This window comes from Cricetulus griseus, chromosome 2, assembly GCF_003668045.3.
Source record: "Cricetulus griseus strain 17A/GY chromosome 2, alternate assembly CriGri-PICRH-1.0, whole genome shotgun sequence".
In the NCBI taxonomy this organism is placed as follows: Eukaryota; Metazoa; Chordata; class Mammalia; order Rodentia; family Cricetidae; genus Cricetulus; species Cricetulus griseus.
Window position 1 is genome coordinate 343036420 of NC_048595.1, and position 24264 is coordinate 343060683.

The window sequence follows — 24264 nt, forward strand, 5'->3', positions numbered from 1 at the left end:
ATGATAAGAAGTCAAATAAATCATGAGTCTTGACAATAATATTCAACTTCACCATACGAAGACTTCAAGCCCTTGCTTCCTGCTCCTTAGAGTTAGGACTAAACCCAAGAAAGGATGTTGCCAGATCCTCACATACAGCATAGATTTAGCTTTGTCAACATCATTATGGTACCAGCTGGCTACAAATTGTTTCTCCACATGCAGGAATCTCAAGGAGGAAACTTTGGCATGGAGAGCTGTCAATTTGATGGGAAGGTTCAGCGAAAATGCTTATAGTTGGCCTAGAATTCTCCCTTAGACTCAAGTTTGGATAATACTCAATACTGACAGTTAAAATAAGGAACGATGACCTCAGTTGGCTAATTCTTTGGACACTCAACTAAATGGATTCTTCCTCACACTTTTAAATGGAAATATTCACTTTAAGAAGAATTTTTTATTTATTTTTCATCTAGTATATTCTGATCATGCTTTTCCCCTCCCCACAAGTCCTCTCATATCCTGTTCACCTTCCTACCCACCCAACTTCCTGTTCTCTTAAAAAAGGAAACAAAAACAAATAAACAGAAAGAAAAGAAAAAAATGTAGTCAAACAAATTTTAAAAGCACTTGTAATTCTGAAAAAGTGTAAAAGTCTAAAATCGAAGCGTTCAGCTTACCTATGATATTATTCATGCGATCCAGTGATGAATTGTCTGAAATGTCTAGTAGTACGACAAAATCAAATGCAGATGGGAGGGGAGTGGTTTCTTTGGAAGGTGTAGCGCCCAAGGACAGTGTGGGCATGAATGTTTTCTTTCTCTCTGCCTCTGTGGGTTTTCTTTGGTGGCCTGTCAGTGCTTCTTCCAGGAGCTGAGCTTGATTTAACGTCATTGGAAACCCATCAAGAACCCAGCTTTGGTTCACAGGCATCCCACTAAATTCAAACAGCACAATACATTAGCATGTTGATACACATTGTTACTTTACAGAGGTTAGTAATACAATGAGTGCCTTTATCTTCATGCATCCTATTGCATGAATTTCAGGATTTTATAGCTAAACTATTAGACTTTGCAATGTGTTCTGTCGCTGACTTGTTTAAAATCCTTTGGCGGGTCCCTGCTGTCCTCCTAATCTATTTGAGAAGCCTACACATTGTCTTTAAATGACCATGACTTCTTTCTCCCAAACTTCTAGACTCCCACTGTTCAAATGATTACAGGCAGATATCCTCACTATTATGTGAATACACGTGGCATTATTTACTTTATGCTCACAGTAGGCTGCACTTCTTCTGTACCTCATGTTACTCATCTATACAATGGGGTACTATAAAGTATCTCATTGAGGGTTTGTATAGATAACAGAAATGACATATTTTGGTGGGGAGGTCCTTCGGTATGCTGCGTATATATGTTTCTCCTATTGGTTGATAAATAAAGCTGTTTTAGCCAATGGACAGGCAGGACGTAGCCAGGCAGAAAGTATAGGCGGGGCTACCAGATGTTAAGGAGACCAGAAGAGGAAAGGCAGAGCGGGAATTGCAAGAGAGACACCAAGTAGCTACTGGGGAGGCAGGACGCTGGAGCGCTCTCTAGTAAGATAAGGTCGTGTGGAAATACATAGATTAGTAGTTATGGGTTAATAATTAAGAGAGAGAGCTAGCAAATAAGAAGCCTGAGCCATTGGCCAAATAGTTTATAATTAATATAGCCTCTGTGTATTTATTTGGGACTAAACAGCTACAGGACCAGGCTGGAGAGAAACTCTGTTTTCAATATTTAATAAATCTGATACATATCTTAGCCTATGCTGAACACTCTCATCGTCAACCTGGAGGGCTGTCCTCACTACTCCTACAACAGGCTGATCTTAACTCCTTATTCTCTTACTAATTTCACCCTATGATTAAATGCATCTTGACATAAAAATTAAAAGTTATTTTTTAAAAATTATATTAACAAAATTGTGTTATAAATTTCTGAAATATTAAGGGCAGATCTTTATTTATTTATTTATTTATTTAAATTTATTTATTAGTTCTGGTTAGGGAACAAGCTTGTTTCAAGTTTAAGGGCAGATCTTAAGTTTTGTTTTCTCTCATCACATTGTCTTTGATAGACAATTACAAACTATATGAAAAGGACTTAATTATCAACTTTGTTATGTTATACCTTCAGATTATGCAAAATTGAATTTTTCTCATATTTTAAAGGTATGACTTTATTTATTGCTACACTAGCTCTCATTTTAGTCAACAGAATCATCTTTTCAGAAGTTTCTGTCTTTTGGTGTAAACATGCACTGGTTCAGACAGTGTGGCAGGGAGAAGCAGGGACTAAGTTTAAGAAAAGATTTAATTACTGGTACCTGCCTTTATGTCTTCCACTAGGTTATATGGTAAGCAGGAAGAAAGTGCATTTTACTTTCATGACTTAGAGAGAGAGAGAAAGAGAGAGAGAGAGAGAGAGAGAGAGAGAGAGAGAGAGAGAGCAAGCATTCTGCATAAATTGGACTTACTAATCCATTTATCTAAGACAGAGAAGAGAGTTCCTTTAAAATGTTTGACCTTTTCTGAGATCTGCCATCTCAGAAGCCACAACAGACAGAGGCAGAACTCAGAGCCACACCCTTCAATGCTACAGGAGACATCCAGGAGTCATGGGGCCTGGCTTTAGGTTTTGTTACATCACTACCCAGACAAGGCTATGTAACTAGAACATCTAATGTTTCTTTGCTCATTGGACTAGACAAAAAGATTGTAAGCTAATGACAGTCCTCCAGAGGTGTCTTAGAGGAAATGGAAATGGTGTTCTGTGGTAAGAGGGTGATTCTGTTGTGGAGTGTGGATCCTCGAGACCCACTGACCCTGAAGTGGAGGACCAATGGATGCTTTGCATATTCATTTGCTCTATGAACAAAGAGCCCTGTGGTAAAGTATACTTTATGTCAGTTCTCAGAAATGCAGGGATAAGAACCCCTCTAGCTCTGAGGGTGGCAGCCTTGAGTTCCAGATGCTAGATACGTGAGTGAGAAGCAGCTTACATCTTTAAAGCAGTCTTTTAAGACAACAATATGGAGGAATCCGTCCCAGATGGGTAGTAAAAATTCCATAAACCCTCCTTCCTCTTGTGCTATAATGTTTCCCCCCACACACCACAGCTAAGCAATTCCATTATTACCATCCAGTTCTTTCAACCGAGCTTTTTACTCTTTTTTTTTTTCTGTCCTATGTGGATTCTTTCCCTTATTACACAGACCAGCTGCCTCTTGTAATATACGTGTAAAACAAAGCAAGATTGAAGGGAGTCTTTTCTCTATAGAAAGGAGGACATAGGCATTACAAAGTGTAGGCTCTTTGAACTTTTCCCTTTCTCCCCTGTCACTCACCCTCTCCGTGTCACACACATATGCTTTGACTAGCATGTGAGCCATTGCCTTTTGCCCTAATGTTGTTTAGCTTCTGAATTCCTGGACTCTGTTCCTGCCCTCTTCCTGAAGCATAACATAAGCAAGTGCAGAAACCTGTGTCCATTCATTTGGGATCCTTTTTTCTCACAACTTGTCCTTTGGCTTACCTAATTGCCCAATTTCCTTGAATTCCCCAAAGATATTATGACCTGTGCTTACCTCAGGTAGAAGTCAAGGTTGGTCAGAGATAAGACAGATACAGGCATGTTGATCTATGTATTTTCCCTTTATCTTAGGGGTAAATTTGGATATTAGAAATCTTTGAATAGTGCAAAATTGCATCTCTATATTATTTTTTATTTATCTTCACAATATGGGAAATGAGACAGGGAGATATTTCATCAGTTAAAGTGTTTGTCATGCAATCATGGCAACTGGAGCTCAGATTCTCCAAACTTGTGTAAAAGCTGGCTGGATGGGGGGCGGAGATGACACATCATACCCTAACTCTATCCTCAGAAGTTGGAGACAAGGGATCTCCATGTAGGCTGGCTAAGGAGACTGGCTTTTATGTACAGAACAGGATTTGAGTGAGACTATCATTCAAAGGATAAGGAAAGAAAGATGAGACAGTTCTGTGGTGATACTTTGTTTATGATCTAACAAATAAATCTTGCCTAAAGATGAGAATACAAAGCTAGCCACAACCATAGAGGCCAGGCAGTGATGGTATATATCTTTAGTGCTAGCAGCCACACTAGTTAGCCATAGAGGCCAGGCAGTGGTGGCACACACCTTTAATCCCAGCACTCTGGAGACAGAGGCAGATGGATCTCTGTGAATTCAAGGATATACTGAGCTGCACAAAGTTGGTCCAGCCTAAAATAGAAACAGAGCTCACAAAAGGTGATCTTAGCCCTTAGAATCCCACACCTTTAATCCCAGTGCTAGAGAGGAATAAAATGTGTGTTTGTGGGGGGTGGGAGGAGCAGTGTGAGTCTCATTGCAGTCTAAGGTTTGGTGGAAAGCAGTGCAGTCTGGAGATGCAATCTGAGGTTCAGGGACCATCCGTTTGGTCTGAGCATGGTAGAGGTGAGAACTCTCTAGTCCCTGGCTGATTTGCTTCTCTGATCTTCAGGTTTAACCCAATATCTGTCTCTGGGTTTTTATTATTATGGCCAACTAGAATTCTTGCAACACAATTCTGATGTCAGTCTTAGGCTTCTGTACCATTTGCATGGACACTCTCACACACATCCACAAAAGCACATATGTCACACAAACACATACACCTCTACATATAGGAAAAAGTAATATTAAATAGGTATGAGAGAGGAAACTGCAATACATACTTAATCGCATTTACCAGGATGTTAACCATCAGTATGTCTGGAATACTTTTTCCTTTTTTAAGCAGCCAATCTGATTTTGCACCAAGTTGAGCTCGCAAACTCAGCTGTGGAAGGAAATGAAGACAGGTGGGAGAGAGCTGACTGAAAAGATGTCTGGAGTTAAAACAGTTCAGTAACCATGCTTGGTAATGGAGATACTGAGGGCCTACCACGCTTCTGGAGCCAGGGAAGTATTCAAGGAAAATCTGTACCAATTTTGAAGCATCTTATTTTGAGTTCCTTTCACTCTAAGATTTCCTCCTCTAGTTTTTAGTTGCCCTGGCATGCCAAATTTCATCTTCTCACACTTTCAATCATGACGATTCTGCTCTAATCAGTCCTATCTGTGGGAGAATGCCCTCTGGAAAGACACACACCCATAAGGCTATCTTTTGGTGACCAAATTCCAGATTTTCAGTTCCTTTTTTTCTCCTGCCTTGATGATTGCCCTGTCTTTTTCTGTCACAAGTTCACTCTAGTGATTAACTTTTTGGTTTTGTTCATAATTCATATAAATTTTATAGGGGGTTAATTCTGTACAAGTTGTGTAATGTCACTGAACGGGGGCTTCCCCAGAACCGGCTCTTCACTCAGGGTTTTATATCAAATGAGACTCTAGGCTTACTCAAAACCATCCAACGCAAGTAAAGTACTCTAGTGACATATGTCACCGTAAGTACTCCTCAGGCTCTGATAGACCAGAATCATATCTCTAACCATCTTTCTGATCCCGGCCTTTGTTGAGAATGTTGGTCACCCTGTGACTATCTACGCATTCATGTTGCTGGAGAGGCTTCCTAAGTCCAGTTAACTCATTCTCTTACCTCTTTCAAGCTGCCTAAATCTTGCTTTCTCCAGCAGGCCTACCTGAATTTAATACAGCACACTCTCTCCTTCCCCTACCCCAAATGCTGCTGTCTACCTTTCAATTTTTCCTGAACCTGATCATATTTCACCATGCTCTTCAATTCATCTAGTATTGTTTATGGCTGATTGCCTGCCCACCTCTATGAGAATATGAACTCCATAAAAGCAGAGAATGCTATCTTTTATTTTTTATTGATACGTCCAAGTAACACAGTATATAGGGAAGAGCATGTTCTTTTGAACTGAACTGAATATGGGTTTAGATGCTTTCACAAATCAGTAATTATAACTACAGAAATGAGCCCAGCCTTTCTGCTGATTCATATTTCAAATGAATGGAGTTATTATTACTAATCACTCTTCTATCAAACATAATTTAAAAATCATATAGAAGAGCATTGCTAGTTCCTACCACCTGACCATTTTTCAAAAGAATGCAAACTGGGACACATTCTAATATATGAGTAGGCAAAATTAGATTATAATACTTACATTTAAAAAACTATCACTCGGTTGGATATCTTCAACATCATTAATCTTGTCATCTATTAAGAAGAAGGTAGTAAAGACAAGGTGACAGCATTTACATTTAAAAACCATGCTATCCCTTGGCCCTCTCTAATGAACAAGGGCATTAGACTCAGCCACGTCTGATACACTGAGCAAGGGTACAATGCGGGCACTGCAGCAGGGCTTTTACTTTCAGTCCACAACATTGCAGATCCTGGCCACTGTATGGCTTGATGCTTCCCGCTTCCTTCCTGGCATGGTCTGACTGAGCTCATAACAAATTTAAAATATATAACTTCAGTTTCTTCTTTGGTAAACAAAGAAGCTTTCTCCAAAAAAATTAATCAAAATGTTAATTCTCTACATTTATATTTTCCTGGATTGTGAAATTATGGATAACAAACATTTTAGAAACATTTAGAAATTAGAATGGGCTCTTGTTACATTAAATGGAAAGGTTGTTTTTAGAATATATCTATAGTGAAAAGTCATAATCTAGTAAGATACAAAATAACAGGAAAAATGAAGCTGAGAGTGTCAGTCAAAAGAAATGGAAAGGCCACCTCAGAAAAAAAATTGCACGATTATTGCGAATCTGTGCCTGATTCTATGGTGACAGTAGATAGCAGTGGTCATGCAAGAGGATCTGAGCTTCATAATAAAATATAGACAAATTGAAATATTCTAAATGCTTCACTAGCACACATGGAGAAGTCATTCAATATTTAAAATGTTTTCCTTTAGTGATTATACAAATAATCTGAAGGAATTAGCTTGGATTCCCAAAGGGATACCTTGTAGTTGGGGGTCAGTAAACTCAGTTCTATTGCTATTGTTGAAGAGTGAGCACCAGAAGAGAACAGACTCAAGTTTTCCTCCATGCACAGAGCTCTGATATTACTCTCTCACTCACACTTGAATAGGTGAAAAGTAAAAATAAATAAATAAATAGTAAATAAATAAATAAATAAATAAAACCAAGAAATCAAGATGCCAAGAACGAGTTGAGTGAACTTGGGCTTCCTGGTTGCTTTCATAAAGGCGAAAGTGAGCAACTACTTTAAGGAAGAGGGTGAACATATTCACTTTAACCTCACCTTTATCCTCAAATGTAGGTAATGACTACCTTGCAATTGTGTCAATAACCACACAGAGATAACTTCAATTATCCATTTTTCATCTTTTCTTTCCCTGAAATCATGTTTGTGGTCTCATACATGCATTCTTACTGTTTCTGTATCTCTTTTTATCATGCTGCAATATAAATGATGGGTGACTTGTTTTGACACATTACTTACTAGCTATATAGTTTTACCTTCTTTTGGGGATGTTGCATTCCCTGAAACTGTAGAAACTGATACCGTATTTTTATCCTGTGGCTAAAAAAAAAAAAAAAAAGCAAACAGAGTTTTAATATGGTCATGTTTTCATCCCATTTCCATTTCATTTCTTTCAGTTAGTGTTTGACAGCAAACTTTAATCTACATTAATGATATTCAACAGTGTTGAAATTTCTATCCTAAATGATGATTTGGTGAGTATTGAATTTGTAGAGACACAGAGTTACTGGTGGTATATAATCTTTCAATGGCTTTCTATTTCTATGTAAAATAAAGACTACTATTTTGGAAATTAAAAAAGAACAGGGGAAATGTTCAGTTTGTAGAAAAAAATTAAAAGAATAATCCTAAAGCTGTCAGTCATGGCCATAAATAAATAAGAGAAAAAATGTGTATTATCCATTATTATGTTGATTAAAATGAATGTTTGTCATAATGTGATAGAAGAAAGAACCATACAGTGAAACAAATTTTCATAACTCATGATTTACTAGTATTGGTCCTGTGAACAAAAATCATTGAGAATAGAATTTTTTGTTAATTGATTCAATGGCAGAGACAATGTGAGGTAAGAAAAATAGTAGTGAACTTCATATCTAAGATTCAATAACATAGGCTTCCACAATAACAAGGCCTCTGACCTTGAGAAAACTAATACATACATAGGATCTCTACTACTGTCTCTAGAAAAAAATGAGAGCTGAAACATGGCAGTGAAACTTAAAGTCACATAATACTTTTCTAACCCACAGCATGTCGGATTATATTTTTATGAAATAATGTAATAAATAGCAATGTCAATTTAAATAATGAAAATGTGATCAATTGAGCCTGGCGTTGGTGGTGTACGCCTTTAATCCCAGCACTCGGGAGGCAGAGGCAGGTGGATCTATGTGAGTTCAAGGCCAGCCTGGTCTCCAGAGCAAGTGCCAGGATAGGCTCCAAAGCTACACAGAGAAACCCTGTCTTGAAAAGACCACAAATAAAAGAAAAGAAAAGAAAATGTGATCAATTGAAGACACTTGGAGTTCTGCCCCCACCTGAAGTCCAACTGAAATATATCATGAGTTGGTATACTCTGGCTGTGGACATTGATCCAACTAGCTGTTTTCACATGATTCCTGAACAGTGTCCAAGCAGCCTTATATTGTGAGCCTAGAGACCAAGCCATGTGTCCTATTCTACCCTTAACCTTTTCGAGGTCCAGCACCTGTCTGATCCACTGCCAAAGGCAAACTGTAGTCTCTAACCATTGTTCTCAACTTCCTGAGACTGAGTTGTAGAATGCCAGTATAGGAGAAGATGATCTTAGATGCAGATGTAGGCCACTCCCCTAACAACTGCTATTCCATATATATATATATATATATATATATATTATATATATAATATTCCAATCCTCTAAAAACCCCAGTTGATCAGCAGCTCAGATCTTGCCTCTGGATAGCATCTTTATCTTTTGGCCACAAAACTCAAATGGGCTCACCTCTCTGAATGGTCCACCCAGGAAACTCAATTTGATGGGGTAGAGTTACGAGGACAATACCCTCTCTTTTGCGTCATGGTCTGTAGAACCTAAACTATTCACTCTTTGGACCTTTACTGAATGATCTTTGGGTTCTATCCTGATCCTTGTCTGTAATGTACCAGCTGAAGAAAACTGAAATCACACTTGCCTGTTTTTTGATAAATTCTTTTGGGTCCAGTAGAGGCTCTCCTTTATGTTCTTTCCGAATTGGTTTTGCCCCACTGGCTTGCTCATTGTCATGAAATGCCCGGATTGCTTCCTGGACAAGAACATCAATAGAAAGTACCCGAATAGGAAAGTCTAAAGTACAAAAAAAAAAAAAAAATAACAATTTTATAAGTATCTTTTCCTTCTGAGAATTAGCACTATTGCATTTGTATTCTACTTTAGCACTCTAACCCTGTTCTCCCTAAAGTTGTCCCTTGGATTAACCTATTTTTCCCTTGTAAGAAAATTCACATTACATAAAATAAATCACTTTAGCTAGTTGAAAGGGTGCAACTCAGTGGTACTGAGAAATACACTAACTGGGTGACCATCACAATTACCTTGTTCCAGGAATTTTTTATCACCACTAAAGTAAATCCCCATCTATTATACTAGCACACCTATTAACCAGTCCATGAAAACATGAATCATTTTCTATCTTCATGGATTTGTCTATTTTGAACTACTTCACATAAGTTAAACTTATGTCACACTCCTTGTCTGGTTTCTATTACTTAGCATAATGTTGCCAAGATTGAACATTAGAGCATGTACCAGTACCTCAATCTTGTATATGGAAAATCAGTCACATGATTTTACTACTATAAAATTTTGATGAGAGGTAGTCTCTAAATGGAGTCTCTGGTATGAATCTTAAGGACATAGACAGTTGTAGTTACAGTCAGTATAAACAGAATCTACTAAGGAAAAGAGAAAGAAAGGAAACACCTTTTTGTAGACACTTTAGAACAGTAGTTTTTCCACTGAGTGTTTTCCCCAGTAAGCATCCCTTTAAGGCATATGACGGCAGTTCAGTTTCTGCTGTAACATCTTGAGAGGGGATAGATTTCTCAATTAACCTTTGAAGCACATGGCCTAATATGTAATTGTTGGAGGGCAGTGTACTGCCAGCCATGTCTTCTGGTAAGGCCCACTCTCCAACCAGGTTCTGCAAAAGTAACAGTCAAATAATATAAAATTGTTCTCAGAAAGCATACTTGAAGCAAATGGCATTTAAATATTAAAATGGAGGTGGGGGCAGAGTGTGGAGAGAGGGGGAACTGTGATTGGGATGTATTCTGTGACAGAAGAATCCATTCTCAATAAAACTTTTTAAAAAGTGAACTCAAATTGTAACAAGTAGAGACTAGCCAATATTATAATTAACTATACTGCATATTACAGGATATTAAATGAACTCTCTACACAAAACATTAGAAGTAGATATTTTGAGTTATCTGAAAAGAATTAATCTATTTTATATTAAGTTAGTTTAAAACATCTTTTTTGAAACTAAAACAGAAGGTACATTAATTAAATATTAGCAGAAGGAACGAAAGTAATTTTAAATTAATTATAAGAAATGAAAAAGCAAGCTGGGTGTTGGTGGCGCATGCCTTTAATCCCCTCACTCAGAAGGCAGAGGAAGGCAGATCTCTGTGAGTTCAAGGCCAGCCTGGTCTATAGAGGGAGTTCCAGGACAGACTCCAAAGCAATACAGAGAAACCCTGTCTTGAAAAACAAAAAACAAAACAAAACAAAACAAACAAACAAACAAAAAAGAAATGAAAAACAATAAATTATAGACATAAAAGGGAAATTAAATTACAAAGTAAATAAATGACATAATATTCATTAATAATTCCCCAGAATACCAGAACACCAGTTTTGGAAGTCATCTTGTTAATGGCTTGCCACAAAGGTGAAGAATAGTATGTATTGATGTCACAATGCAATGGAAGGACAGTAGCATCAGGCTTGAAGGAGGCTTGAAAATTATTAACTACTATGTAAAATAAACCTTGAAATTATTAAAGTTGTCAGAGAACTCTGTCTGTCTAATAAGACAGTAACAGTTTAATAAATACACTTTATTTTCTTAAGTGAAAAGGAATTTATTGTTGAAAATCTAGAATAATAAGACGAAAAGTTCTCCAATGCATTTGTTAAGGTTATTCCTAACCTTACACACACACACACACACACACACAGCCAGTCACACTGAAAATGTTTTGTAAAAGCCGTGCACACGATAGCAAAATGTTCCAAATAATTATAAGATACACCACAATATACACATTTTGTTTGTGGTTTATCTTATTATGTGGAATTAGTATATATCATCTACATCTCAAACTCTCTTAACTTTTAACATTTGAATGTGTTGATTCAGTGGTTCAGATATGTCAAACTAGGCACCCTACCTGAATGTCAAAAAGTCTGAATTTCAAAATGTACTGCTTTTTAAATTTAAAGATGGTCAGTTTTATAAGCACTTTGGTTATTTTACTTGTCCCAACCAAGTTAACTTAGTTGTCTCAGTCCAAATCACACTGCTGAGAAGAACAAAAGGGGAGCCAGCCACTGGGGAAAAGCAGGAACCCTCTCAGCATGCTGTTCTCATAAAACCAGAAAGCAAGCAAACATTACATTTTCTTAGGAAATACAAACCAAGTTGTCTGAGTCTGAATTGTCTGTCTTGTCCTAATAAGACAGTTTGTATTTTTCCAAAAGAAGAGTAAGTATGTTTAACTTGACTATAAGTGTATGGTTTGATTCAGGTTTCCTATTTTCTGGAGATGCTTAGGAACTATGCATTTTTAAAAAAGCATTGGCCAAATTGAATCCCAAATTTAAGTACTAGTTTTCATCTTAGCCTCATGATTGATGTATTGTTGAGTAGTAATCACTCCACAAACTAATGGCACATTTGGACATTAAAAACAATTCTTTATCTTACATTATTAATCCTTCATCAATAACAATTTCAAAATTACAGCTTCTGCCTATTCTTGGAGCTGTTATCCTAAGTATATATTTTCAGATTTATTTTTAATTTTTATTCATTTGTGCACTGTGTGTATGTCATATGAGCATGGTTCCAATGGAGGACAGAATAGGGTACTGGAACTCAGAGCTGTAGTTACACTTGGCTGTGAGCCACCCAGCATGGGTGCTGGGACTGATTTCCTCACCTCGCTAACTGCTTCCTAAACATTGTTAAGTAAGAAAAAAAATATATTGATCATGTATTTCTTTATTCCTTAGGTCACTTTGGCAGTACTTCTAAAACTTTAGTCATGAGTAAGCAAACATTTTTCTATGTTCTTGACTTTTCTTCTATAAGTGTTTTTAATATATTGTATCTGACAAGAAATGCTTTTCAGAAAACACGTTGTCAAGTTTGATAAGTGCTGTGGGTCATGTGCTCGGTCTTTTGCCAGAATTCCTCACATGACAACACTAGAGATAAAGAAATCCTTGAAGCAAATAAAACTTATCCCTGAAGCAAAGTTTTCCTAAGGCTTGTCTTTAAAATTCAAAGAGATAAATCTATAATGTTAAAAATTGTCTTTTTTCACTTCTATACAAATAACATTTTACTCTTAAGAATTATTTTTCCTTTAGGGCTGGGGCATAGGTTAAAAACTGAGCATTGCTTAGCATGTATGAGGTCCTAAGCTCAATTCCAAGTGACACACACACAAACAAAAAGAACAATTATTTTAATTTAATAACTTTGGTTTTACTAGTCCAGTGCACTCTCCAGATTTAAATGCTGCACCATTGTTCATATTTTGCATGGTTGCATGCTTCTGTTTATCTACACCAGAACTTCTTACACATCTAAGTAGAGAAATGGTCATAAAACTGTATGCAAAGTGCCCAGTCAGGAAGTAGCCAGATAAGAAACCAAGAATGAATCCTCTTATTACAAGTTGAAGTGCTGGATGCCAAAGTTCTGATAACTTTTGAGCTGTGTAGACTCTTGATCATTTCTAAGGGAAACAGTCTCACATGCAAATTTGGTATCTCATGTTGCCATAAAGATTGTGCTTTTTTTCATGTTTTGTATTTTTGTTTTTTTTAAATTTTTCTGTATTTTTATTTTTGTTCTGTATTTTTAATCCATTACCTTAAGGCACAGTTTAATCTTTATAAGACTTTTATAAAGATCAAATAAAATGGTACTGTGTACAAGCCAATATGAGCACTGACGACAAACACCTGAGAAGTTGCCAGGCACTGCTGGAGGCCTTTAACAGTAGATCATCTATCTACAAGGACAAATACCAGTCGGCCTTGCCTTAGTTAGAAAGTATGCTTCCTCACAAAGGGGCCAAGATAAAGCCCTAAGACATCACTGGGTTAGTTACAGATTATGGTCACACACAATGGAATAGAACATTGACTGTGAAGAGAACAGAATCTTCTGACTCAAAAAAGAACTTGTCTGACCCATGGAGATAAGCAGAGAGAGATTGGGAAGAGTGCATTGGGCAGGACCACATGAAGGACAGCTTCTCCACAAAGACCAAGGAAAGGGGAACAAATATTTAATGAGTGAAAAGGAGATCAGAAAAATGGAAAGGGGAAATTACGACTAAAGATGAAAACTTTACAATGACCTAAAGAGATAAAGGAGAACCAGAGAATTCTAGCTGATTTTTACATGCTTGCTATTTATGTAGATATGATTAAAGTAATGCCATAAGATATAACTCACACCTTCAGATCTTCTTACAAATATACACACTGTGATATTATTTTCAAGACACTAATGCTTGCAGTGGGCAAACTAGGTAAGTATCACTTGATACAAACAATTGCTTTAACAGGCTGGGGGTGTATTCTACATTATTACTTTTATTAATCTATCAGATGCATATGGAATTGCTTAAAATGTCTTTATGATTCTTATAGGGCCTACATAACTTCAATAAGTATGTATTTTTGAGATGTATGTGCAAGACTCAAGACCCAACCTCTCCTTGTCATTTCAAGTCTACTGAAAAACAGATCCTAAAACTATAACAATAAACAGTCGCTTCTCTTGGTAAAAAGATGTAACTAGTTCACTAGTACAGTTTTTATAATTGACCTACACTCAGCTTTCCTGAGCCTGGTTCTGAATCTCTGGGCTCATAGTCAACACATACTATCCTTACCATCTTCACACAATATGCGGACCTACCACTCAGCTGTGCATCATGGATTCAAAGAGCTCACAGGCATCTTTGGATTGTGTTGTTGAAACTTAAGATAGTTTACCCAGACTTCTTTTTTCTAATTGTTTTCAGTCAGACATATCCTTTAGACTTCCTGTGGGCTGATGTTTTTGAATCCTTGGAATTTTAAGAGTCATGGTGAGCATTTAAAAATAGCATCTGCTTTATGGGCTGATGTTCATAGTTCAAAAGCAAGATGTAGAGCCACTTCCTGTAGATTGCATCCTTGAATATAATGTGGCCAGGGTTATTGGCTGCTGCCGCTGTTAAGGTTGCATGCTTTCTTAACAGATTATTTACCTTCTTTTATAGTAACAGCCACTGATGAAAAATGAAGTTATATGTATATGTGTATGTGTGTGGTTATTTTTTTCTTGAAACTCCTGAATCAAAACTGGGAAGGTTGTTCTTCCTTACCATTTTAATGGATATTTAGTTTATATAAAGTTGGATAAACAGAATCTAGACCTTGCGAGAAGTTCATTATGAGTCCCTAAAATCTTGATTTGACAGCAGTGCAACATTCCATAAACCCGCAACATTGAGTTATATCAGTACACTTTTTAGAGGCATTCCGATGTGGCTTCTGTGGAATCATGGTCACAGTCTAAAGGTCCAGAGGATCTGGTTTTTGTTTTCACAGATGACTAAGACTTACCGGCACTTGCATGGCCTGAGGTGACCCAGGTAGAGCCAGGCTGGAATGTTCTTGTCAATTTAGAATTCAATTACAGATGAAAAGATAAAAGTCATGCAAAAATCCCTTCCCTCTAGGACAGAAAAAGCTTTTACCAGCAGATACAACTTGTATCCTGTTTTCTATATATGATGATTTCTTAGGCATTCTTGAAATGTACTATTTGTATATTTGGCAAAATTCTGTAATTTTATTTTATAAATAGACATCTTACTACAGTGGATGGGGTGGGGGGTAGGTTAGGGGTAGGGGGTAGGGGGAGGGGAGTGAGAGGGAGAAGGGATTGACATGTGAAACAAGCTTGTTCCTAATTTGGACTAATAAAAAAATTACAAAAAATCAGTATATTCTCTATTTAGAGCATAGCCAATTCATGGCAACTCCACCATAGGAAAATAGTTAAGTTGCCTTCATTTTGGAGTTACTTTGGAAGACTTTCTCTTGGCAAACCAATCTGAAGGAATTGAAGAATAGCTGAGTCTGTGATTCCTGAAATGCAGCTAATGACTGGACTAGTAGTCTAAGGGGTGACTACTAGCATATAGCAATCCACAGATTTCAAGTGACCTTGTTTCTATGTTGAAATCATAACTTTTTCAGTTAGGTCTTTCATGTCCCATGATGGGCAGCAGAGTAGTAAGGTTAAGGATTGGATTAAGATAGGAAGAATGGTAGAAACCATTTGTTCAGGAATTCAGAATTCATGTTCTAGAATGGCCAGTGGAAGGCAATTAATTAAAACACTTATGATGAAAAATTGTGATTTGGGCAAGAGCAGTGCATATTTACTATGTTGTATCTTTTTGATCTGTATGTGTACATAGGCAAGAATTCAGAGGGATCTGGCAACAGAGGTGCAGCTGTGGTCCCAGTATTTGGGAGGCTGAGACAAGAAGATTACTTCCAGTTTGTGTCCAACCTGGGATATATAATAACAATTTCCTAAAACCAAGCAAACAACAAAACACAAACAAAAAGAGAAAGAAAAAGCACTCGAGGGGAGCTTTTTTTCCAAGGCAGTGACAGATTTTGAGCCTTTGCTCTCACATCTTGCCAAGGGATTCTTGTCTGAACCCTTCCTGGGGTTGCCTAGCTTGTTTTGGAATCTTTATTTTGAACATCTTTCAGGGCAGCGGCTTTCAAAATATTTTAACCAGAACCCTTCTTAAAAGGGTTATATATACATTGGTATATATAAGGCAGAGAAACAAAATCTCTAGTTATGGAGATTTTGTACTTCATTACATGTGATGTACATTATTTCCTATAGTACTGTCTTGCATTTTATTCAATTTTTATTTTGTTCGGTTTCTCCATATTTGAACAATAAATACTGGCTGTGACCCACATATTAACTTAATAATTTTTATTCAAAATTTAAAAATACCTAAATAATATCAAACACAATAAAAGTTAAACTGTGTTGGAAAATAGACCAATGAAGGGCAGATAACCTCTGAATATTGATTGATTGAGAATCAATCAATTAGTAATATAATGTATATGTGAACTGAAATAAATGAGTTACTGCGTAGACATTAAAGTTTAGCAATTTGATTATGCACAAAGATGGTTCAAATCTTCCAATAAGATGAACAAATATAGCAGAACACCCAAACTCTGACCAAGCCCAGAAAGCATCATTTCTATAAATAGAAGCAAGCAAGTATCTCAACAATATGTATGAAATCAGTTGATGTAGGAAGAACCTCTATAAGAAGCAGATTATCAGAAAACTTCTAGAAATGATAAACATTCAGCAATGTGGCAGATTACAAAATGAACTTGAATAAATAAAAAGCTTTTCTGTGCACCACCAACAAATACAGAGAATGAGATCATGGACACACTCACATTCACAATAGCCTATTAGAAAATAAAATATCTAGGAATAAACATAACCAAGCAAGTGAAGGACCTCTACAATGAAAATTTTAAACCTCTGAAGAAATAGATAAAAACACATTAAACATAGAAAGGTGTCTTATACTCATGGGTCAGTAGAATTAACATTGAGAAAATAACCATTCCACCAACCCCATTTACTACTCACAAAAATACAATATTCATATGGAACCAGAAAGACCCCATATAATGAAAACAATCTTGGGCAAAAAGAATAAGGCTGGAGGGATTACAATTACAGATATTGAACTATATTACATAGTCATAGCAATAAAACAATATAGTATTGACACAAAACAAGACATGACATAGAGAACAATGGAACAAAATAAACACACATGAACACATGTGACTTTACTCATTTAATATTTGACAATATGTCAAAAACATACGCTGGAAAAAGAAAGCATCTTCAACAAATGCTCTGGTAAAACTAGATGCGCACATGCAGAACAAAATTTGACTCATATCCATCACGTTGCACAAAAGCGAACTCCAAATGGATCAAAGCCCTGAACCTGAAACTTGAAACACTAAAACTACTAGAAGTAGGTAGTGCTCTACATGATACAGGTGCAGGAAAGGTCTTCCTGAATAAGACTCCACTTGCTTAAGAATTAAGGCCAAGTGGGACTACATGAAACTTAAATGTTTCTCCATAGCTAAAGAAAATAAAAAAAAAAAAACAAATAGGGGAAGAGGGAGCCCAGAGAATGGGAGAGAATGTTTCCCAGCTATACATCTGACAGAGGATTAATATCCAGAATATGTAAATAAGTAAAAAAAAGTAATTAAAAATTGCCCTTTCAAAAATGGGCCTGAAACCTGAATATAGAGTGATCAAAAGAAGGAAAAAAGAGGGAGGGGGCTAAGAAATATCTCAAAAATTGTTCATCATCCCTAGCAATTAGAGAAATGCAAATCAAAACAACTAGGAGATTTCATTTTACCCCAATTAGAATGGCAAAGACCAAAGGAACAACTATCAACAAATGATGGGGGTAGGGGTATGTAATAGGGCTCATTTACGTGGAATTCAATAGGTGGAATTGCAGACTGATGCAGCCACTGTGGAAGCTGGTGTAGATAATTCTCAAAAATGCCAAAAATAAGTCTAGTATGTGACCCACCTGCACCACTCCTCAGTATATACCCACAGGACTCGACATCCGACTCCACAGATATTTGCTCAGCCAGGTACATTGCTGCTCTGTTCACAGTAGCCAGGAAATGGAAATGACCTAAAAGTCATACAACTGACAAATAGATAATGTGGTCCATATACACTATAGAATACTTTTCAACTGTAAAAAAAAAAAAATCATGAGCTTTGCAGGTAAATGGATGTAACTAGAAAAGGTCTAAGTGATTTAGTGAGGTAACTCAGACCTGGAAAAACAGATGTCCTATGTTCTTTCTTATTGAAGGCACCTAGCTTCCAACCTTCAGATGGGAGTGCAGTGGCTACAGAAAATAGGAAAGCAAAACATGACAGTTGCTAGGATTGGCGTGGATAGTGTTAGGGAGCAATAGAGAGGGGATTAGCAGTGTACAAGAGAATTGACCAGGGAAATGGGAAAAGTGGGCTCCTAAAGGAGGGGGAGGGATGTAAATACAGAAAATGGTGGGAGGAGATGAAAGTGGAATAGCTGAATACAGTGATGTAATAGGACAGATGGAAAAGGGGCTCTTAGGGAAGGTAAATACAGGAGAAGGAAGGACTGAAAAAGCTACAAGGAAACCTAACTATTTACCAGAAAGACAAAACGAAAACCAAAAACACTGCATGATACACATAGCTCTGTATATAATAGTTTTAATGAACTTTTCTCATCTGAGCTGATTGTTCTCCTTCCAAGAGTTAAAGAACATCTAAGAAAAACCCTAATAGCATACATGAGAAGCCTTCTTTTGAGTGTTGACCAGGACTGTCCAAGAGACTCCCAGAACATCTAGCTTATTTCTGTCACCCTTGGTTATCCATCTTAGTGGAAGGTAAGTCCCTATTGTTGAAGACAACACCCATAAGTTGCAATTGATCAGAAATCCTCCTTCCTGAGGAATAGCTTTCATGGTACCAGAAGGTGTCATAGAAGTTTTCAAAGTAAAAGCATCCAAAAGTTTTACTCCATTATGATGCCTATGAGCCACTTCAATGACCAACATGTCACGATAACCTGCAGGTACAGCAGTGGTACACATACCTTGGTGATAACCAACAGCTCTATAATTGAACTTAAGACCCACGCAACAAGAGGGAGACCATGCCTGGTACTGAAAACCTATTAACTATTCAGTGTTAGTAAATTCATGGTTATTGGAGGAGAACCTACAACCACCAATTTACTGAACCAGTACAATGCCCAACAACTACCACCAAACATTGGTCCTTATACACAGAGATAAATGTAGTCTTTATCCCTCATTAAGGAAACTTCTCTTTGTAACATAAAACTATAACCAATCACAAGGCAGAGTTGTGGAGCCCAGTCCCAGTGAATATATCCACAAAACACTCCCACACCTAAGGCTCAGAGAATATTGCAGAAGATGGGGCTGAAAGATAGTAAGAGCAAGAGGATCAGGTAGTTTGTTTTGAAATTGTGTCTTCTAGTAATGTCAATGATACACCCATAGAGTCTCACCAACATAACTACCCAAATGTGTGCTTAACAAGCATGACACCAATGAACATGCCAAACAGGACAAAAAAAAAAAAAAAAGCCCATGAGGCCTCAAGTCTACACAAAGAACTGTAGGCAACTGAAGAAGTCTGGGAATTAGAGAGGTGGCCTTTACCAGAGAAGAGCATACCAGTTGGATTTTCAGTACCAAACGGTCAGCTTAGAAAGTATACATACAACATTATATCGACTGTAAAAATTATATTTGGAATACATATGTATACACATTCCCATTTATGCTTATCATAATGGCTCGAGAAGTGAGAAAGAGAGAGCATACATTTGAAAAGAATGGGGAGAGGTATACAGGGGGGGGTTGAGGAAGAAAAAGGAAGGGAGAAATGTGATTAAATTATAATCCTGAAAATTTTAAGGAAAAAAGAAGTTTTCACTTTAAGTGCAATGATGCTTCCTAAAGTGCATGCTAGCATATTATAAAAGGAGCTGAACAGAAGGAGGTATGAAGTGCTTTAAAAACAGTTCAAAGCTGTTAGCATAGAAACCCAAAGATCAGCTCCAGAACCGGGCAGTGGTACCCCACGCCTTTAGTCCTAGCACTCGGGAGGCAGAGGCAGGAGAATCTCTGTGAGTTTGAGACCAGCCTAGCCTACAAGAGCTAGTTCCAGGACAGCCTCCAAAGCCACAGAGTAACCCTGTCTCAAAAAATACAAAACCAAAAAACAAAACAACAATAACAAAAAAATGATCAGTTCCGAGACAGAAAAGGAATCCCAGGGAAGTTGGGTATTATTTGTATTCTTGGTTATTTAGTAACACTAAATGATTATAAATGAATGTTCTGAAGCTTCATACAAATTATTCAATGATTGATCTGAAAGCTTGTGTCTTTGAAGTCCATGCTGGATTTTAAGTACCAACACAACAGTATTAAGAAGGTGGGGTATTCTAGGAGGTCAACAGGCCATGGGGGGCGGCATTCATCCTCAGGAGGTTCAGGATTAGAGCTTCATTAAAGCACATAAGGATCTTGAGCTCTGAGGTCTGGGTGAGCACAGGCCTCTCAGGGCCATGTTGGAAGCAGACACTAGTCACTCACCAGATAACAAATCTGCCTGCAACTTGATCTTGGAATTTCTCAATTCCTGAACTACATTAATAAAGTTTTGCTTTCTGTAAATAAATAATAAATAGACCATGGTTTTAAGAAATAATTTCCATTAAGTTAAAGAATTGCTTTTGAATGGCAGGGAAAGCATTTATTTTAAAATGAAATAAATGAGAAATAATTTATAAATTTGTGATGTCTTAAACCATAATAGATACAACAAGGAGAAAAAGATAAAACCACTTTCAAGTATAAAATTGAATAAGAAAATTTTGGTTTTTTTAAATTTTATTTTCCTCAGAAAGATGATGGATAAAAGGCTTTATTTTTTTTCTTATAAAGCAAATCATTTAATAGGGGCTTGCTTACAGTTTTAGGTTTTAATTTTTAAAAGGAGCATCCTCAAATTAAACAATTAGGGAACATCACTTAAGGAAAAGGAAATCCAGTGTTACCTCTATTACCATTAGTGGAGACCTGACTATAAACATTTTCCTCCCCGGAGGGAGTCCATACTCAGTAACTGCCTGCTACACTTGGACAGCAGAAGCAACCAAACATCATTCATCAGAAACTAAGGTGCGTACACTGAAGATGCCAGAGAAGACACAAGAGGTAATCAGAAGCTGGAAAGGTGGAAAAGTCTAAGCAACAGGGCTATGTCAGGGTCCTGGAGAGGGTAAGAACGCTTGTGTGAGTGACTAAGTAATATCTTCTCTGTGGAAGAAGCTGTGTGTGACCAGGTTAATTTCATACTCCTATAATGGAATTTCCCTCAAGCCTCCTAAACTAGTTTAAAGAGTATCAGATGACTGACAGACATACAAATCAGCTGTAGGCAGTCCAGATGTTTAGACCAATGGCCTACCATGCTCCCAAGCCTTTAAGTCCTCTTCCATGCTGGCTTGATTTTCATTTTCTAATCTAGTTTTAACCCAGCTTGCTTTGACCACTGGCCAATGGCAAAGGACTTGGCTCCATCCCACCTCTGCTTCTTCCTGTTTCTGGCCACTTCAGAGAAACAATCTTGGCTGTCTTGGTTCTAGGTCTGAAATGTCAACAAATCCTTACTCTAGATCTCTTGGCTGACCTTCTGGCAGTCTGGCCTGGTTTACAGAGGGCATTGAATATGATGAAAGCACACCTCTTGCTGCTGTGACTTGCAAGTTCTAGAGCTAATATTCTAGCTATCATATTTGGGAAATTTGGCTCTCAGGGGGAAAAGCCATATTTCACAGAGAAGTGGGGCAAGAATGAAGCTTTTAGTCTCTCTTTTGTTGTCACTGCCATCCTTCTCCATGCTTCTTTTCCTCCAACTACTCCAAAATCCTGAGTTTTGATATGTGTTTCATAACTCAAGTTCATGGTCATGACACAGGATTGTTATTTGAGGAAAAAACTCCGGGGAAAAATATCATCATATGCACACATTTGAAGATGGGAGGGTTACTAAAGGGGCAGCACTTTAGAGATGGGACCATAGCATTAAACATCACCACAAAGTCTAGTCCGTGGAAAGTCATTAGCAACCAACCACCACTAACTCAGTCATAAAACAGCATTCTTTTGTTATTAAAAGTAAAAATAGCCATGATAGAAAAATAGTCACCAAGAAGTTGAAGTAAGATAGATGATGTGCTAAAAAGAAAATGGCTTTCTTTCAAATTACAGTAAGAAGCTGGAGTTCCTTATAGAAAATACTGTAAACTTTGCATGTCATTCATGACCATCACCCTGTATCCTTGAAATCATCCCTGGATTATTTAGAAAACCTTATATCATGTTGAGTCCTATGGAAATAGGTCATTCAATTATATTGTTTAGGGAACAATGGTCAAATGGACAAAATGGTCTTTATGTGAAAAATTATTTGTGATGCAGTGATTGGTTGACTCTGTGGATACAGAATCCAAGGATGTAGAAACTAACAACAGTAACTCCTAAATTCAACAGGCAACTGCTAGTAAGATGCTTATGTAACAAATAGAATATTATGGAAGAAGACTTTTCCCAGTAAGAACCACAGATGGGCCTATGGTTTGGGACTTGGGAGGATCACACATCCACCAGGAGGAATCATGGGCCTGCCTGCTCTCTGCAACTGTGCTGATGGTTATTCTGGAAAGGTTGGGTGGACACCTGGTAGAGCTACTACCCGTGTCTATTGGGTCCAGAGAACTCCTTCCTATTATATGCTGATTAACACATTCCCTTCATGCCATTACAGTGGCCTGCAACTCCCCTGGAGATGGCTATTTCACAATGCTCTTTCTTCCTAGAAGATAGGAAGATTTCTGGAAACATTAGTCATTGGCTAGCACTTCTTTCCAAGTAGCTATTCCAGCACGATGGTAGGTTACCAAGGACAGCATGCATTCTTAGAGCTTAGGTGTGGGTATCAGTAAAGCCTGTCAAGAATGTAATTACTTCCGAAGATCTGCATTTACTAATAGCATTAGGAACCTTGAACAAATTTAGCAATAACAAATATGAGCAACTAATCTATGATCTAAACCAGGATACACTATCCTTCTGTATTTGTTATAGACCATCAAGGCAGATAACATATTGGGATATGTTATTTTTCCTCTAAGTAGGAATATTTAGAAAGAAGTTCTTGAAGATAACAAAGTTCTCATAATAGTGAAGAATAACTGAAAAATCGGTTTATCAGACAATCTGCATAGGACCTAATTTAACTCTGCAGTTACAAAGAACAGAGCACATAAACTAGGAAATTGTAAGGGAATTTTCATTAATAGGAAAACAGCAAAGATGACACCAAAAGAACTGCGCTGACAGACATTCACAAACTCCTAACAAAACTCGACAATTTCCTGCCAAAGAAACATGCCAGGGGCCTCAGGATGTGGGTAAGACAAGCATGTTCCTGTGGTAACCATTTCCCAAACAACAAAAATAGCTAGAAACATAGAGCCTTGCTCAGTTGTGGCTTACCTGGTCTCCTGATTTATGAGAAAAAGAAGAGAGTCAACTAAACTGTTCCAAGAAATAACCAAGGAACAAATACTGAATTACGAATCAGCAAAATCTGGCGAATAATTCTGCTTTAACTGGATAGCAATGACTTCTTAATTTATAATGGGAAGAAATACCTTAACATAGTTTGATATTTATAAAAAAAAACTTTTCTCATGTGACATTATCTTCTAGGTTGGCATACTAAAGGTGTACGTACTATTCCACAGCCACATTAAATAAAATCTGTATGTAGGTCTTAAGTTTCTATTCAATCAAAAATAAATAATCCTATAAAAGATATATATACTGACATTCAATTAAAATAATGTTTACATTTAGTTTCCCATAGTCTGATATTGTTTCCTTAACTGTTTACAACAGTCTTAACTTCCTTTAATATCTACACATCAGTGTTATTTTGTCCATTTCCCTGGTCATTGTTGTGAATTCATTTTATGCATTCATCTTCACAGTAAATGTTAACTATTCACTGACTATCAGTGAATGACTAGGCCCAATCCCCCGTCATTCAGTACTGTTTTCATATTGTATTTGCTAACTTTCTAGAAGCCAGTGATATTCTAACAACAATCATTTTTACTCTCCACTCCACGGCTGTGTGTTTACCCAGGAACTGCACCCCTTTTATATCTTATTTATAATGGTGAGATGAAGTGGGATGGGG

General features: G+C 37.2%; 1 protein-coding gene across 1 annotated transcript in view; it reads right to left on the reverse strand.

The window, feature by feature from the left end:
• The window catches only part of Spef2 (sperm flagellar 2), a 159839-nt gene that overhangs the window by 75283 nt on the left and 60292 nt on the right, over positions 1 to 24264 (reverse strand). Inside the window, exons 11-16 of the mRNA XM_027401298.2 lie at positions 9966 to 10185; positions 9178 to 9329; positions 7477 to 7534; positions 6144 to 6196; positions 4746 to 4849; positions 660 to 916 (exon numbers count right to left, since the gene is read on the reverse strand). Of these exons, the coding sequence (XP_027257099.1) occupies positions 660 to 916; positions 4746 to 4849; positions 6144 to 6196; positions 7477 to 7534; positions 9178 to 9329; positions 9966 to 10185 (844 nt within the window). The remainder of the gene's footprint in view (positions 1 to 659; positions 917 to 4745; positions 4850 to 6143; positions 6197 to 7476; positions 7535 to 9177; positions 9330 to 9965; positions 10186 to 24264) is intronic.